Source organism: Prinia subflava, chromosome 6 (assembly GCF_021018805.1).
Source record: "Prinia subflava isolate CZ2003 ecotype Zambia chromosome 6, Cam_Psub_1.2, whole genome shotgun sequence".
Lineage (NCBI taxonomy): Eukaryota > Metazoa > Chordata > Aves > Passeriformes > Cisticolidae > Prinia > Prinia subflava.
In genome coordinates, this window is record NC_086252.1 from 12,628,579 (window position 1) to 12,647,790 (window position 19,212).

The following is a 19,212-nucleotide window of genomic DNA, read 5'->3' on the forward strand; positions in this document are numbered from 1 at the left end:
GCCTACCTGGAAAGGCGGGAACGCACTGCGGCGCATTCCCGGGAAAACAGGAACCCCCGAGAAGCCCATTAGTAGAAGAAGCATGTTTTAATCACAAGTCTGAAAAGAAAGACTTAAATAACTTTTATTATTATTATTATTATTATTATTATTAGTGCCATGCTCTGTTTAACTTTATTTCAGGAAAAGCAAATAGGCATTCGAGTCAAACGGCAGGACAGAGAACACCAAGATGAATGGAAAATACCTTGAATCACACTCAGTGAGGTGGAAGACCTTTAATTTTATTTTCCTTAACTTCCCGTTCCCAAAATAAGGAGAATATTCCTTTGCTTCATGAACTTCCTTGACTTTCTTTGATCCTCCCTACTCTCAGTGTGAATCCTCCTGCAAAAATAGCCCATTTTACTGTCATTCTGTTTACATTTAAATGTCAGCCAAGGCTTTCCATTGCCTCATTTGTTGCATAGCCCGGGTCCTTGTTCTGGGTTAGTGTCCTTGTTACATGAAGATGCATTCCAATTTTTTCTTCCAGCTCTTACTTACTGAACTTTCCTCACTGTTCCTACGTACTCCGCCATCCCTTTTTTCCAAATCTTTGTCCCATGTAAGCCACATACCCATATCCCATATTCTTCATATCCTTCTCAAAAGCTCATTGGGAAAAATGCATCACAGGTTTTTGCCCCCTTACAAGTAGTGTGAAGGAAAGTAGACAGTAATTTTTTTTAATATTTCTGAACCAATCAGACATATGCTACATAATGCTAATCAGCACCCATTCTCCCTTTATTCAGTTCTCTCCCCTTCACTCTGGCAATCTGCTGAGCTCCTTGGGCTAGGATCTGCTCTTCTGGCAAGAATGCTCAGCAAACTCAAGGTTGCTATAGCAATTAATAATCATTTACATTTTAGTTTACAGAAACAGAAACTAGAGGAGTGAAGGTGCCACGAGGAGGAGGTGGCAGCAAAGAAGTCACAATTAGAGAAAACAGCACAAGAATATATTTGGCAGCAGCAGCAGGATTACCACAGGAAGCTTCTGCAGTTCCAGAAGCAGCAACAGTTAGAGGAACATGGAGCAGCAGATGGTCTATAGAAAGACTAATGCTTACTTTAGAAGGAAATAGTTCATCAGAATGGATGATTTCTGGTAAAGACATAGCCTGTGTGGCTGCCTTGGAATTCCTGTGACAATACGTCCCAAACTTGCAGTACCTAAGCTGCTTCTCTGTTAAACAGATATGGTAAGAATAGAACTCTCCACTACAGTCCCTGCAGCCTGAAAAAAGAGAAATTCCACAGCCTAGCTACGATACAACATGCAAGATTCCTGGCAATAACAACATTCATGCTACATCTGATCCTTTGTTTTCATTACATATCTTCTCTGAAAGCCCAACTCCCAGCATCTACAGTCAAAAAAAAAAGAGATTCTAACAAAGAGTTGCAGAGAAAGGTTTGAACAAAAATCCAATTACAATTTAAGAAAAACTCACGTGAGACTGTATAAAGTACTTGTAATGTCAGTATTATAACAATATTTTCTTTTTATCTGTAACTGATAATTATTTCCTAAATAGAAAGTATGTAAAAAACCAGCAGTTGCTGGCAATGTTTCAAAGAGGCACAAAAATGCAGACAAAAGAAGGGGCAACATGGTTAGAAGAAGAGTGCCAGCAGCTGGTTGAGATGGCAGCAGAACACCTGGAATTCAAAGGAAAAAACTGAGAAAAGACAACCTATAAGGCTGAGGAGAAAATGAAGAAAGAGGAAGATGCCACACTACATCTAGAGGAAGCCAAAATGCAAGCACAGCTTTTAAATTTAATCAGGTATGTAGCTATTAATCAAAGAGTGAAGTTAATTTTTTTCCTCAGTTGTATCAACACATCTTCACACCTAGTGTCAGCCTAAACAAAAGTACCTCTGCAGTAGGAGTTGAATTGGTGTAGTTAACACTGGAGAGCACCGCTGGTACCTCAGGAGTTGAACTGCCACCAATTCCAGCCCCAAGACACAATGCTCTTCTTTTACTATTTAACTGGTTTTTCAGTATTTCCCCAATTGCACAGCAATTGACATGCACCTGTATTTTCTAATTACTTTAGTGTTTATGACGTACTACAGAAAGAAACCCAGCTGGATTTCCCTGAATACCTGAAGTTCTGATTACCTTTACACAATCCATCAGAGCAGTCTCCAGATCTTCCACAACTTCCTGCAGTGCCTCAGAACACAGGAACTGGGAGGCTGCATAGTACACATTAAAACACTGCCAATTTCCTAACAGGCCTTCTAGGTCAATTTATGGGCCACAAAGCACTGCCAGGGATGAGAGGCCAAGCAATAGCTACAGCTGAGCAGCAATTAACACCCACCACTTGCTCTACTCCTCCTGGTGTGACAGGACAAGCTGGCCCACAAGAAGGTATCAGTCAGCCAACGTGTTCTTCCACAGAAGAACCCATTCCAATCCTTGCTCAAAGACAACTCCTAGGGGAAGCCCAGGCTCCTGCCCAGCCTCAGTGCTACAGAAGGTGCCACATGCACTGTGGCAAAAATCAAAGAAAGTGCCAGTGCACCAACAATGGGCTCACCAAGTGTGTCAAGCCAATGCACCGGCTTTCTAACGCCAGAAGGAATTCTGTCCTGCACCCCCATTATTAACACTGGAGACAAAGAACAAATCTGGAACCACCTCATCAGTCCAAGAGCATTACTAACAGCATCTAGCAGGCTGGAACACACTCAACATGTCCTTCATCCACGAGTGTTTTCTCACGTTCACCTGTTTGAAAAGCTAGGCCTGAAACAAGTACAGAAGTAAATGCCTGGTGCTAGGAACAGCTCATTGCAGTGAGCTCCTTCTGCTGCACTCCAAGGATCCAATCTGAATCCAGAGAAACCTTCTGGCACAGGTGCTACTCATTCATGTATTTATTTTCCTAGACTGCAGCACTGGTCTGTGTTGCCATCCCACCAATAGGAAGTAAAAGCATTCATGTTTGATCAGACAGTAAAAATTAATCCAGACAGACCTCCCAAGGTGCCAGAATAGATTCTTTGGTGCATTTTGTGTTAAGAGATAAAGCAATGAAATCACCAGGTTACAAAAAGGTATGAAGACCTCAGTGCTGACTTCTGGAGAAATCCTCCAAAACAATAAATTGCAATAAACATGCTACTGAAAGAAGAAGCTAGACTTCAGATTCAGCAATAAAAATACTACAGAGAAACCGTAGCAAGGTAAGGCCTTATTTTCCTTATTAATTGGATTACTCTCTCTTTTTTTGATTCTCTCATATTTTCTAGCAAAGTGTAACATTTGTAGATTCAATTCATATTGCAGTTCCTGTGGAGTTTCCTGCAGAAAAGAGTAACCAATTTTTGCAGTCTCTAAATTGAAGCTGAACTCCATTAGGTATGCCTTAAGTACTGGTTCTAAAAGCAAACCAAAACCAGTTTAAACATCCAGCACAATTCCTATTGGTCTCTGTAGAGTGCTTCAGAGGTTGATTTTCTCATTTAAGAAAATTTACCTGAATGGCAATAATTCAAGCGTGCACACAGAAGATGGCACAGCACAGGTCAACACAAATATTTTAAGACTGTATTCTGAAAAAAATTCCATTTAAATTAGGAAAAGCTAGAAACTAGTAAACAACTGTAGCATTTCTAAAGCAATAATACATGGTGAGTCAAAATTCATGACAGAATTCACATTTTAGCGTTATCTAACATATTAACTGTAGTCCAAACCCTGTCAACATTTATGCATTTAACTTCAAAAGAATCCTAATTTTATCAAACTGGTGATCATGAAGACATGTTTATACTTAAGAGAATACACAAATCCTTTAGGCAGAGCAGCTGAGAAAAGCTGTTAAGACTCACAGTTTTGTGAAGTGCCTTTCAATAAAGCTTTTATACATCACCATAGTGAATATTAAATATATTGTGACAACTCAAAATATTAGCTTCCACCGTCTATTCCATAACTGACTCAGTGAAGATGGTTTTATTCTCCCAACACTTTTTTAAGCACTTAAAACCAACCTTTTTCTAATATACAAGTAAGCAAAGATAAAAAAATTGCAAGAGGAAAGATTTTTTTCTCCAACATACGAAATCCAACTTTATTTCCAGCTATAGCCTTTGAAGCTTGTAAGTGCTTTAAAACTGCCACTCTAGACCATCTTTTCAGAAAGAAACTCTTTGAAGAGGACTAGCTCTTCCAAAAACAAAACAAAGCGAAACAAAGAAAATCAAGTCTAGCTCCTTAACTTCAAAACTCAGGTTTTACTTCAAAATTCAGATTTTATTTCAACCTGTAATTCCCAAGAATTAACTTCTTTAGAAAGGGCACTGGTGCATCTGTAGCACATGTCGTCTCATTTTGCACACAGCTCTCAACACTAATCTTCGAGGCAGACAGTTTTCTCATCATTACTGTTCTACCAGCAAAGACATGACTTTGGACCAGCAGCTCTGTTGAGGCTCTTTAAGGCTTCACAAGAAGTCTGAAAAGAGGTCAAATCAGTCTGTCACTGGTTCCACATCCACACTATAAAGAGATGTATTTTAGGACAAGGTTACAGAACAGAAAGCAATCTTTGCCTTGAGCTTCATCCTACTGAAGCTGCATTTTGCAGAAAACCCTCCTCCACAGTCTCAAGAGAACCAAATGCAGTGCTTCTGCTAGAAAGCTGATATAAATGAGCATATAAAAACAGATTTGGAAGAGGCAAGTGAACAGCTAGAAGAAAAGATAGTCAGGGCAGCCACTAGAGTACTAGCATCAAACCCCAGGGATGTAGATTCAGTTCTCAGCTCCGCTTTCAGCTTCCACAGTGACCCCAGTAAGCTGCACCTCAGTTCCTAGTTTGCTGAATAGAGAGAATAAGAACTTGCCTACAAAAAAGAGCATTACACAAATTCTAATTTAAAAGATGACCTGGTAATAGTCACAAGGCTGTTTTCTTCATGGTAATCTGAAGCAAATGTATTTAGTATTTTAGAAAAGTAACTGGAGGTAAGTGCAGAGAAGTCGTGTCATTCTACATCATCATAGCAATCCCTCTTTCCTGAAGAACTGAATTACATAAAATACTTTAAGAAAACCCCATATTCTGAAATTTTGTAAACAAAAAATTTAATATTTAAAAAATTGCTTAGTGCAACTATGCATACAAAAGTATTACTAAATCAGGAACAGGATAACCACAAGCATAAAAGAAAATGTACGTCTAGCTTTACAGCAAATGCCATTAAAAGGTACTTAAAACCTGCTATTTTTTCCAAGTATGCCAGCATGTGTCTTTACCTGAAGCTGGGACTTATAAGGAACTTGATTTCCCAAACAAGTCCTATTCATCTGCAAAAGAGGTGAAGCAGGGAGAGTACTGAAATCTTCTCTTCACACTGCTCTGCCCATAATCTCCCACCTCAGCTTTCATATCCAGTAACAAGTTCTCAAACTGACCATTTATAATCTGCAGGTAGCTGGAACGTGTAGACCCTGATAATAATGCCCAATGAACTGTCATGACACTTCCATGTCATCCATCATAGATTATTTAATGGTACCATATTATATGAAATGTAGACATTAAAAGCCATCTTTATTTCCAAGTTGCATTTTCAGTTTAAATTCTGTGCACGAGGTGAACATTTATGTAACTGTATGTGAATATTCTCTTCCAAGAAAAGAAACAGCTAGTAGTCTCTAAGAGTCACCTGCAAAACAAGCAGATTAAGTATTTTACTAGGGCAAGTAGAAAAAAAAATTATGAGGTATATTTACAGAGCACAATTTTTTTCTGGCTTCAACTTATAGTCACTGGAAAAGCATATCTTAATTATAACTTCTAATGGTTTTGCTCATTTCCAAACATTTGAAAAGAAAATGCAAGTTGTTTATAAAATTGGTTTTCTTGTTTATTTTAAATGAAGCTGGTACAGACAATGTCCATTCAAAACCCACGTCCCAGGCCAAAAGGTACAAACAAGAGTGTCAAAGTAACACCAGTTGGCTGCTGTGAACATTCTTGCATGGATATCTGCAGATACTAATTGCTATAGAGGTTAAAATGCTTCTGGGCTCTTCTGGTAATATTTAAAAATCATTAGGGTTTTCAATTTCATATCTTCAGCAAAGCCATCTCTGGAGCAAGGAACAGATGACAACAGTTCTACCTTTTCCATTTCCAACTCGGCAATCTTCTTCATTGGGCCATCAGCACAATTTAAGTAAAATAGCTCTGAGTTATGGACACACAACTTCTCCACAGTTGAGTTCTCTGAAAAACTTCATCTCGCACTGAAAGTTATAGTCCAGGAGTGAGACAGTCACACATCAAAACTTCAGGGCAGATATGGAAGTCATTAAGAACACTCGCCCACCTGGCAGATCTTACAGCTTCGTGCCTGAAATGCACGAACCCAGCGAACATACAAATGCATGTGAGTACATGTATTCCTAAAGGGGAGGGCAGGAGGGAAGAGGGGAGCAAGGCTGCAGCTGGATCACAGAAGTTCAGCACAATGAAAACAGAAACAATAGTGTATAATGAGCACGAGAATTCAAAATACCAGACGCTTGAAAGTAAACTCCCAGAGATGGGGTGCCAGTTTCAGTGTTGAACACCACATTACAAAAGAACTATTATTTAAAAATAAAAAAGGATTAAGGGGGAAGAAAATCAGAAGGATCTAAACTGTTGAGTGACCCCCCGTCTGTTCCTGATAAACTTCAATCACATCTTCCTCCTCCATCCCCAGCTGTGAGAACACAGAAAAAAAACAGCAAATAATTGTTATAAATCTGGTGTGATGAAATCAGAGCAGGTCCTAGACAAATTATACAATGCTTTGTTCCTCTGTCCCATCATAATTCATCAAAGGGGTGAAGAAAGTTTCAGTCGCTATCTCACTAGACAATATTCACAATTTTTAACCCTTTTTCCTCAGACTTAGTTATTTGAGTCAAAGCAAAAGCCTTACAGCAAAGACTCACTTGTGGAGCAGTACACATCAGCCTGGAAGTTTCTGGCTTTGCCTTTTTCTAAACCTCTTGTTTAGGGGGAACAAGACATCACCAACATCATCGTGAATGCACCACATGAATTATACATACTACAGTGCACTACTAGCTCACAATACAGCTTAAAACCTACACCTTGCAACTCAAAGCCTGTTTACAGCTATTTTCTCAGAGAGAGCAACTTGTTCAATTTCACAGTCAACAAGTTTGTTTGACGTTTTCAGAAGGTCATTATTATGAGTTTCTTCCTGTTTTTTCATAACAATTGGTGGAAGTCACTGGACAGAAGTAACTGTTTTCTGTTTATTTACACTTTGATCTACTAAATGTGAACTAAATACATGTTTAATCCAAAGTCATATTTAAGTTCAAGCTTAACAATGGGAAGATTCCCTTTGTGTTTTTCCCTCCTCTAGTAAGCAATGACTACAGCCTCCTATCTGAGGCATTACCCATAGAGGTCCAACCAGGCTCTTTCCAAACTGCCCATGTGCCTTACTAAAAGATCCTAGTTAAAGAAATATAGTCAAACTGTATTTCTAGAAAGAAACTCACCTCCTTGGGGGTATGATTATCAGTAATTCTCTGACCCTCGAAGAGAAACCTGAGTGAATTCATTGGAACACCCTGAAAAAAGAAACAGATGTATAAGAAAAATACCCAACTTACTGAATCTTGTATGGGTTTACAAGAAAAAACATTTTGAATAAAAACAACACATGAAAGTCATAAAAGAGCATTAGTTCCTGTTACACAGGGAGCTCAGCTATTCTGCTGCACTCATGTAGACTACAAAGAAGTGACTCAAAAAGCGTCAAAATGCATGTTTATTCCAGAGTCTCACTGGAGTTCCAGCTCAACAACTTGGAAGTTTCCTTAGCTTTTTTAACTTGTCTTTATTTATGAATTAAGTACTGACTATACCCTCTCTCTCAAGATATCATCACACGTGTATTTTTCTGAACTGCGTATCAGCCTTATTCGAGGATCCTAACAGGAGGAATATGATGCTTACTTCACAAACTCCTGCCCTTGCTTAACCAATCTTCTATGGCTACAGAAAGAAATTGCAACTTTTACCATTATCAATTCTGCAAATGCTCAACTCTGGGAACAAGAAAGAGCAGAGCTGAGGGGGAGAGAAAGGAACAGCATTCAAACAAGAAGAAACAAACATCCCAAAGGTAAACAGAGTTAAGTTAAAAGTATGTCTGTTGCACAACGTGCCCATGTTCTGATAGAATGTCGTACTTCACATCAATAGATAAGGCAAACACCTCATTTTTTCCTTCTCTTTCCAGTCATGAGCAAAACAAACTCACATGAAATATGACACAATTTTATCACCTAGCTCTCAAATACAGCTTGCAAATAACTAGGCAGAAAATTTTCTCAGGTAAGGACAGATCTTCACACTATTTCAACTATGCCTCTGGCCAATGTGGAAGAAATGTTCATAGTCTCTTTACCAAGAAAAGCTGCTTGACACCAAAAGCTGCACTGACTGCTGTGAAGGAAATTATAGACCCTCCAGAATTCAGCTCAGGAGATATAGGTGTGCTCATTCAAACAATTATTTCTTTCTTTAGGAAAGAGTTCCACACATGCATGTTCATTAGTCAGTAAGACTACTGCATGAATTATTTCCAAGGGTTTTTTTTTTAAATTTCAGGTTTTTAAAATGAATCATCTATTTAACCATTTGTATTTGGCTACAAATGCATCTTTCTTCCTACTGCAGAAAGACAGCAAAAAGGAACACATTTCGTGAAAGAACACTTCAATGACAAGTTCAACTTGTCTCAAAGTATTAGAAGAAAGCCCCCAAAGTATTATTACTTATGATTATATCTCCTGAAGTGAACTCCAACACACTTATCCAAGAAAAGGCCACACAAGGCATCTATCCCCAAAGCTGAGGGCAAACTAGGCCAGGGCTTCTGGAAATAGCAGCTGTGAATCCACAATATCTGCCACAGAATCTGGAAGTGAAGATACGGTTTTTTCTGTAACAATTGTTACTATTTACCTACATCCACAATTAATATTTCAGATTTCTTTAACTTAGGGTATAACTTCACAGTTGTCTTACATAGGAATACTTGTCAAAAGAAACGAGGAAATTTATTACATTTGTACTATCAGATACCTCAAAAGTCTTTATTTGAAAGCACAGTGTGAAAAAAAGGTTTGAGTTTTTATTTTCTTTTTAAAGAATGTCATTGTTTCACAAACCTGTCTTTGACAGTATGATTCTTTGAGTTTCTTGAGGTGTGTTGTCATTTTCACCTTGAAGTGAATTTCACTGCTGTCCTAAGGACAGAAAAGAAAAAAAATTACTCTCCTTGTAGTAACTGATAACTTTACCTATTTTATTTTTAAACATTTCATGAAGAAAAAATTTACATGAAACTTGGAATGTGATTTAACTATCACCATGCATGCCTTGGTGCATCATAACATGAACCTCCAGGATGATTTATCACTCACTAAATTCGCTACGTACTTCCACAGGAAGCACTTTTTTAAAAAACAGATGGCATAGTATAGCCTTAGGCTCAACATGGAGGTTTTTGGATTCAAAATTACTAAAACCCATACATGGTTCAGTCTGTGCTGCCATCTTTACCCAGATGATATACTTATGAAATACAAACATACATATGCAGGGGATTTCTGCTCTAAGACTCCTAAAGAGACAAGTTAAAGCTTGCACTTCAAAATATATATGAAACCTTGTTGAATTAGAGTAATTATCTAGAAGTTAGGATACAGGCAGACTTGGCAACACAAAACTAACCTAAGGAGAAATCTCAGAGCTTATTATATTGTAGTCCTTCCCACTGGCCATAAGATGCAAGCAGCTGCAACTGTCAAAATGGCTACAGATAAAACAGATTGCAAGAGGTTCTGTGCAAAAGGCACGTGGGCCACTTTGAGCTTTTCAATGAGTTCTTGTTATTGCTGAGCAGGCCAGCAAGAGGTAAGGTAGCTTCTGTTAGTCCTACTTGAAAGTCATCTGTCTCCACCCAACTGCAGCAAACAACATAACTCCAACAAACAATCCTAGTTAAGTCATCTGAGCTAGGGGTTCTTTACACAGAAGATTCCAACATTCTCAACATTCATATTCCAACACAGCCGGAATACAGACTTCCAATCCACCATGCATCTGCTTGCTGAATCTACCAACAGGGCAGCCCACAATTCGTCTCCTATCCCCAAAAAAGAAAGCTGACCTCATGCCTAGGGTACTACACAAACTTCGAGGACCTGAATTTATCAAGTTTGCCACTTATTTCATTCATAACCTTGGATAAATTAATCCCTCAATACATCAAAAAAAGCACACCAGAATATACTAATACATATTTCTGGCAACTGGAAGTAGTTTATGGCAGGGGAGGATCCACACTGAAGAACTGGAAGTATCAATTTGCATTTGGTTATTTCTACCATACAAAAAGTCACACCTCCATCAAATGTCAGCAAGCAATTATGTAAAAAACTCACCTGTCCAATGACTTTGAGTTTAATGTATTCCCCTTCCTTCTTATCTCCCAAGTCCTCAGCTGAAGGTTTTGCTTCCTGCAAGAAAAACATAAAAAGACTCATCAGTTCAACACTTCATTGTTTTCACTGGACAGTATGGCAGCTGCCATCCTCTTTATTGCATGAAATCAGACTACTCAAGGTGTCTTATTTCTTTCTGTGTGCACAAAAATGACAGCAACATAGTACTATGAAAGGTTCTCTGTCTACCTGTGAGAAGTTCATTTAATGAGAGAAGAAACACCAGAAAGAACATAAGAGATGAGAGAAGAATCACTTGGAAATAGATAACATACAAAAACAAGAAGTATGATTTTATACCTCTAACTCCTAGACAACAAATAAACTGTAAAAAACCCACAAGAAGTGTACTAAGAGGCTCAGATACTTGACAGAAACAAGGAACATTGTGAGGAGAGTAAACAGAAAGCACTTGTGACACCCTATCAGCTTAAAGAGAGTGAACCATGCAAACATTTTTCAATCCATTGCATCAAAGGTAGTCCTTATTGTCAACAGGTTGGTCAGCTATCTTTTTTCTATGACAACAAAAGAGCTTCCTTCTAACAAGTTTGTTTTAAGACCACAATACTTCAAAGTTTTAAAAGGTGTAGTTCCAAGCACTACAGTGTTTTGATATCTTTCCAGGATAAGAATTAACTGTACAGACAAGTTGGATTCAACAACTTGAGCACTAAAGCTCATCAAAAGGGTTTAAGTGTTATACACTCTAAGACATTAATTAAGGACATCAGAGTTTTCATGTTACTGGTTGATAGATGAAACAAGTGAAAAATCAGGTACTATTAACCCCATTCCTTGCCTGTCACTACATATCCTGCATCAGACCTTCAGCTATGCTCCACTGCAGGACAAAGGGATTCTACACAGATATCAGGTCTAGATGGTGCTCAATGAAGAACTGTTCCCGAGTAGTCATAACCACAGGTACCCTGCTGATCATGTTTGAAATTTCTTTTATATTTTACTGCTTAACATTGTAGACAAAACAAACAAAATATGTACAGGTGCCTATCACAGGCTCCCATCCCAAAAGGGACTTTTTGCTAATTGTACAGAAATATCCTTTGTATGGTTGGACTTGAAATTTAGGATCAAATGCCAAAAACACAGAAAATTCTAACCTTCTCTATTGAGCCCATCCAGATAGGTCTCTATCTCCAGATTAAAACTTTTTTAAGCTTTTTGTCCCCTCCTCCTTAAAGAAGTTAAACACACACAACTTCTTTGAACAGCAAAAGATCAGGCAAGGGCATAGGGCAAGTCAGCAAACACCCTTCCCATCCATACCAGTCTCAATCTGGAGTAAAGAAAGAGAGGAAGTGTTCTTTCTATCAGTTTGACTCACTGCCTCAACCTGGATCAATTCAGTTTCTACAATGGAAAGAAATATGAGCCAGAGACTCCACCTGGTTTGAATACCTTTTATTTTTTAATACCCATCCAGGCACAACCTAAACTGCAGGGACTGATTCATCACCCTTCAAGCTCAAATCCAAAAACTCAACCCAGGCTTTCAAGAAGCCTGACACACACAGGCCTTCAAGCAAGTCACTTTATAAGCATGAAGGGAGTTCTCCACGGGTAACACAGTCAGACCACCTGTGCTCCCCACCAAAGTTTTCCCAAACATATTTGGACTCTTAAGTTTCTGGGACTACTTGCAGGAATAGAAACACAATGGTATTCACTCCGTTGACCAGAAAGAAAGAAAAACAAGAATCTGCATCTTGTTCTGATCATTTGCACAAACAGCAGTTTTAATGTTCTTACACAGGATTACCAACCTCTAGGAATCAGAGCAAGATTCAGATCTGAAGTCTCTAACTTCAAAACTAGCTTCTGTTTCACTATTCCTGAAAGAATTTGTAAGAACACATGTCCCTTTACAAGATATTTCAGGCCAGTCACTCTCTAAATTTACAAATTGCATGACAGCATATTCTCCCAGCAGTAGAAGTATTTGTAGTAGTTATTATATAGTTCTGTACATTGTAACAGATCTACCTACTCAGGCTTCCAAACCAAATCATCCTGTACAAGGTATTACTAATGATCACTGCTACTATGACAGTGCCTCTGGCCAATATGAGTGATAAAACTATGATTCATACTTCATTCCTTCCCTCAAGGAAAGAGGGCTCTAGTATTAAAAACAAATAGGGAAAGCAGCAAACAGCAGAATAAGCAGAGGGAATTGGACTCTTCAAACCATAAAGATGCTCGTTTAAAGCCCCATAACCTCTCATTCACAAAATAAGAAGAAAGCAAGCTGTAGTTTCAAGAAAAGAGAAATAGTATCAAATTAAATAATAGAAATGCCAATAATCAAAGCTTAAAATAGGAGCAAAATATTTTACATCAGGATACAAGACCCAGCAAGTCTGAAAATGCTCTCTGCAGTTTGTCAGTGAACTATACTGCCATTCAATGCCAAATGGTTAAGGCAACACAAAAACACTTAAGAATAAAGAAGAAAGGAGATTGCAAAGTTGTTAAAACTACTAGCATTCATTAACAAAATCCTGGAACAGCAAATAGCAAGCAAGCCTCTAGACTTCTTGCCTTGTGAAAAGAACAGGAGCTTTAGGGTACCTCTGAAACAGGACATGAAAAGACCACCATAAAAAAGAACAGAAATACCACAATACTCCAATTTCTAACTTTCCATTAGATGCCTACGGTTTTAAAGGCTTCATTGCAGCTTTCCTTAAGAGCATAAAACAAGCCTCTTAGCACTGTCTCACACTTAAATAACGACCCTAAAAAGCACACGAAGTTTCTTGGATGAAACATGCTGGTATTGCTATTGCAACTAAAAAAACCAAAACATACACAAAACAAACATGGTGGGGCAACGTATTGCAGGCTTCCTCCTCCAATTTTCAGAAGGGCTCAAACTTTAATGTCTTACCTTAAAAAACCAAACCCTATACTCAGCATTTTGAAGAAAAATCAACAAAACCAAAATTACTAGAGGAATAGAAATACAACACACTTCCTAACAATGCAAATAAACTTTTACATTTTTTATAGGAATGGAAAACATACATAAAACCGACAGCATTCTTTATTAGCAGCACATGAACAGATAACATTTAGATTCAAATAAAGCAATAACAGCCTAAGACACTTGAAAGCAGGGGAAAACAATTTGTGTTTTGTTTCATTTTTGCTTAGATCCCACTAAGCAACCATGTGTTTTTTTGAAGTCTGCTTTTCTTTCAAGAATTCTTACTTATCATAAAAGTCAATTTCCCATTGAAAATAAAGTAACCCCTTCTTTTACTGGTGAAAAATGACCCCTCTCTTAATTCCAGGGCCAAAGAGAACGATACTCTAAGCAAGTCACAATTTTAGGTAATCCAGTTATTCTTGTTGGATTGATAAAGAGAGGAATGAGATTTAAAGTGCTGCATAGATTTACATTATCCTTCTACTTAAACATCTGTTTAGCTCTTGTTGCACACTCCCCAGAAATGAATGACACAATGTCTAACAGTGTGTCGCTTATCTATTAAAAATAAACAGCAGACTCCTTATCCACAGACTTTTAAGATACATAGCCACAGCAGGTTATCACATACGTGGAATTTTACATACTTCAAGCAGTCCCAAAGACAAAATACGCATGTTTTAGCAGAACTTGCCTGGAGAAGGATTTACCTAACTAATGAAAGCTGCTATTTGTTAAAACACGTCGTGGTTCACGTATGCAGACAACTACAGAGCAGGTCACGTGAACATCTGTCTATAAAATCTAGTTCAGAAACTGTAGGTGGGTTTGTATTTTTTTAAATGCAGTCACTTTCACGGATTTTACAGGGGCAATGTGCCCTCCGAGGAGGCAGCGATCGCTGTGCTCCCAGCTGCCCCTCTCGCAGGCACAGAGCGGCAGCGGCTGCATTGTGCTGGAGAGCTGGGGGCGGAGGAAGACCCCCAGCGCACAGCGCCGGCTCCTTCTCACCACTCACACCGCACCGGGGCTGCCCCGAGCCTTGGCTCTGGGGACTTTTCATCTCCTAGCTGGCACCGGTACTACTCTTGACTACACAGCACAAGAAACACTTGGAGGTACTGACATTAGCATGATGGTTACACTTTGGAGAAAATCAAAGTTAGAAAACAGCGCCCTATGACGAAAATACAAAAAAATACAGCAAAATAGAATACAAATTAAAACCGGAACGCTGTTTTAACTTTCCACCAGCAGGTCACATAGCCTAAAGCAATAGTTGTAAGCAAAGCACTGTATACACGCCAGGCCGAGCAACCCAGGAACTTGCGGTACAAGCAACTATTCAAGTTCCCGGCTCAGAAGACAGAAATGATGGGGGCATAACGAGAACATTACTCGGAGCGAAGACAGGAAAGAGCCTTGATAAAGGACGAGGTGTTTAATACAGGCAAGCAACGCTCAGCTGAGAAAGGAGGGGGAGAAAACCAGGCTTTCGCATTCCCAGGGCGAATAGAGGACCCGGCAAGCCTAGCCCAACACACACAAAGCCCGCTCCCTGGGAAAAGCATCCTACCACACACCCGGGAAATGGAAAGAAAACAACTGTTGTGCAACACGGCTCACCCCTCGCTGCACTCCCGGCTTTCCAGGGCCGGGGCTGCCCCGGCGGCGATCCCGCTCCGTCCGGACGCCGCCCCGGCCCCCGAGTATCCCTGCCTGGAGCCCGCCCGCGCTCCCCGCGAAACACCATGGGGGAAGGGGAAAAAGGATTAAAATGCAAGGGGAGAGGGACCCGCATCTGGCCGAGGTCGGAGATCGGCACCCACACACACTCCCCTAGGGGAACATTCCCCCTGGCGCCGTCCGGGCGGCCGCGACTCCGCTCGCCCCGGCCCTGGGCTGCCCCGCGGCCGCGGAGAGTGCGGGCGGGGGGGCGCAGCAGCTCCTCCCGCGCCGCCGGGGCCGCCGCGCCGTGGCCCCGCGGCCGGGACAGCTGCCCGTACCTGGTCAGACATGGCTCGGCCCCGTGTCGTGCGGCAGGCTCGGCTGGGCCGCTGCAGGCGCTCCGCTCCTTTCTCTGCCCGCAGCGCAAACACAGGGCCGCGGCACGGGCGGGATTTCCTGTGCGCCTGAGCTCACTTCCCGCCCGGGCTCCGCCCGCGGCCGCTCCCGGCCCTCGCACGGCGCTGCCGGGGACCGGCCCCGAGCGGGCCGCGGCACGGAGGGCGAGCGGCCGTTGGGAGGGCAGCGAACCTTGAGGGCACCGTGGCCACCCGAGCAGCGGGGGGGAGCACAGCGGAGGCCACCAAGATGGTTAAGGGCCTGGAGCATCTCTTCATGAGGAGAGACTGCGGGAGCTGGGCCCGTCCCGTCCGCAGAAGATTGTGGCGATCTCATGAATACACACAAACACCTCAAAGGCGGGTGCCGTGAGGATGGTGCCAGACACTTCCCAGTAGTGCTCACAGACAGGACAAGGAGTAATGGCCATAAACTAAAACATAATAAGTTCCACCTCAACTTGAGAAAGAACTGCTTTACGTGGAGGGTGGCAGAGGACTGGAACAGGCTGCCCAGGGAAGTCATGGAGTCTCCCTCTGGAGACGTTCAAACCCCACCTGGACATGTTCTGTGTCACCTGCTCCAGGTGACCCTGACGGGACAGGGGTTGGACCCCTGAGATCCCCTCCAGCCCTGACAATTCTGTGAAGTGACATAACCCTTCCCACAATAGCATCCTGGAGCAAAAGTCACTTTCAATATGCTTACGTCTAATACCTTGCTAAGGTTTTTACTAAGATAGTATGTCACAACAAAACTCACTTTTCTATTTAGGCACAGTTTGCATTTTTTTAAAGTCATTGCAACCATGCAAGCAATGAGATCCGCATGTATTAAGCAGATCTGCACCCAGGCAGTTGCATTGGAACAAATTTGCAAAGACATATCATTAAAACAGAACAGGTGCCCTGCTTTACATTGGCACAGCATAGCTATTCAGAGGTCTGCACAAGAAGCAACACCTACCTAGAAGATTACATTTAGGCTGCAACCTGTTTGGACTATAGCACGGAGTCCTAACATCCCCTCTACAACTGCTCAGGCAACTCTTGCATGGCATTGCTGCTGGTATAGGCATACGCTTAGCTCTAAGTGGCCAGCAAGTAGGAAAAAACCCACACATGAGAACCATAAAATAACATGAATGTAGAATCAATAAATCAACAGAAATTAGCTCAATTGAAATAGGAGATGATTATCTTCATTCTACTAAACACAGCTTTAACTTTACCAGCTCCCTTTGGGAAAGAGCAGAGTACATGCATTAGCTCTGGGCACAGGGCATTCATTAACACAAACAGCTCAATGCTCTGTGTGCCATGTTCCCTTGTAGTAACACCAAACACCAAGGCAGCTGCACTCTGTGCCTGCATGTCTGCATGTCACTGAATGCCAAGTTACAAACACAGCTACACCAAGAGGTGCACTTTTCCAGCTAGTGGAACAATCGGTATCTAGACTCCTGGGATTTAGTTTTAATCACAACTGTTAAAATAATTCAGAATTAACAAGGGAAAAAATAAATAAAGAGATCCAAAACAAATGCTATACAGAGCTACAGAATGAAGATGATCTTTCTTAGGCAAGGCCAAGCAGGCAGAAAAGCCAAATATGTTCATGCTATGCCAAGCTCACAGTGAGAGCTCATTATGAGCTTAATAACGCACACAAAGAACCAAAATAAGCCATGCAAGGGCTCCACAGCAACACACAATACTAACAGAATGGAAAATGACAAATATTCTATCCAGAACATTACTGCTTTTTATAAATTTTAAAGGGTTTTTTAAAAACAGAGCCTTACAGTGTTAAGGCCAAAGTCTCAGACTCTGGCATAAACACAATTTTTTCATATAATCCAATAATAAAAGCTAACACTCACATGAGTCAGAATTCAGCTACCTATCCACATAAACAGCCATAAAGACACAGGGCTAGAATATGCTCACCAGCACACACACTAACAGTAACACCACCTTTCTTGACTCCCTTCTTACTCCATCAGTTGTGGGTGCATTGGCTCTTCAAGACACAAGCTAGATTTGTGCAGGACCTTCAAAATTAATCTCTGATGAGCCTGTGTAAACTGTGGACATACAGCAGTAAAGCTCCCACTTTCCTTTTTTGACAGGTCAAATTCAACATAGAACACACTCAAAGAGAAAACAACAAAACCTGTTTTAAAAATACCAAAAATACTTACACAAGCTTCTTCCCACAAAACCCAAAGTCAGCCTTGCATTTGCATGCACTGCCAATGGTACTTGCCCAAATAACCTCACTGAATTCTCAGGTGTTTTATAATCTCATATTTCCCTATGTGCACTTAATCTGTCACCTGAAGCCAATAAAATTCACCTCTGTTGACTAATTTCTCCAAAGCTGCTGTATAGTTAAGGAGCCAATAGCTGTAAGGTTTTCTCAAAGCTATTGGCCCACATATATAGTCTGTGCAAAGCTTTTTCAGTCCATCAGAAACAGATTTCTTTAAAAAGCAGACTTTATCCTAAGAACAATCTGTAATCTCATAATGCCAATTTGCTTGCCTGAGAGGGGTTAGTGCTGGCAAACAGGATGAATGCAGCGTTCTAGGGCAGGCAGCTAAGTAACAGTAGCTCTTACATAGTAACAGTCTCACCCCTGCCAGCAGGGTCGGAACCAGCACCTTAAAACTAGGTGGAACCTGGAAATTCTCTACCTCCTTGAATCTAATTTCTTTAGCAATATTACTGGTTGTGGGATTTTTTTTAAAAAATGGTTATGTTACATAAAGCACCAAAATCTTTCCTTTGAGAAAAAAAAAAATCTTCAGAATTATGCAAATCCACAGATTTCTCTATTGGCTTTCCAGCATACTCCTTCCATGGAGGAAACAAAGGCGTGCTGACTCATACACGATGGTTGCATAAAATGCAGCAATGAATGTCTGATATAAATCAAACCCCAAGCGATTCTTGGAGCCTCTCTTCCCGCGGGTAGGAAAATCTCTGCCTGTTTTCAGTGCAGATAACCCTGCCTGTGCAATGAGCGGGGATTCCTAAGGGCAAGGACCGGCACTTTCCGCCTGCCTCCCCCCGGCACGCAGCTGCTCGTTCCTCGGCAGGGCCGCGGCACAGAAGTAGGTCAGGCAGGCACGGCGCTGTGCACACGCGGGCTGAGCCAAGGACAAAGCAGGAGGTGGCACCAAAGCAGGAGGTGGCACAAAGAGCCGCCCCAGCGCCGCCGGCCCTGCCTTTCCCCAGGCAGAACCGCCCGTGACCCGGAGACCACAGCAGGGCGGGGAAAGGCGTGCTTTATATGAGCAGAGTTTGGTGCTTGCGTGTCGGAGAAGCCAAGCTTTTAAGCACACACAACTGCACTCTGTCAATAATTCTTTTCGTAAACGAACTGTTTTCTGTGCGATGAACTGCAGGTCAGGCTGCGGGAGCGAGGGCGGAGCGGGCAGAGGACGCCGTGTGCGGAGGGTCGACACCGCCGGCTGAACCCCGGCACCGCGGCCGAACCCCGGCACCGCGGCCGCTCGGGGTCGGGCTCGCCGAGGGGCCACCCGCTCACACCTCATTCGGGATCCGCT

At 41.4% G+C, this 19,212-nt stretch overlaps 1 protein-coding gene across 1 annotated transcript; it reads right to left on the reverse strand.

Moving 5' to 3' along the window:
• Positions 1-5,561: 5,561 nt before the first annotated feature.
• On the reverse strand, positions 5,562-15,733 carry SUMO1 (small ubiquitin like modifier 1). Its single transcript, XM_063400284.1, has 5 exons — positions 15,581-15,733; positions 10,559-10,633; positions 9,281-9,358; positions 7,601-7,672; positions 5,562-6,783 (listed from the first exon to the last, which is right to left on the reverse strand). Exons 1-5 carry the CDS (start codon positions 15,590-15,592, stop codon positions 6,715-6,717), a joined length of 306 nt encoding a protein of 101 aa, XP_063256354.1. The 5' UTR covers positions 15,593-15,733; the 3' UTR covers positions 5,562-6,714.
• Positions 15,734-19,212: the final 3,479 nt, after the last annotated feature.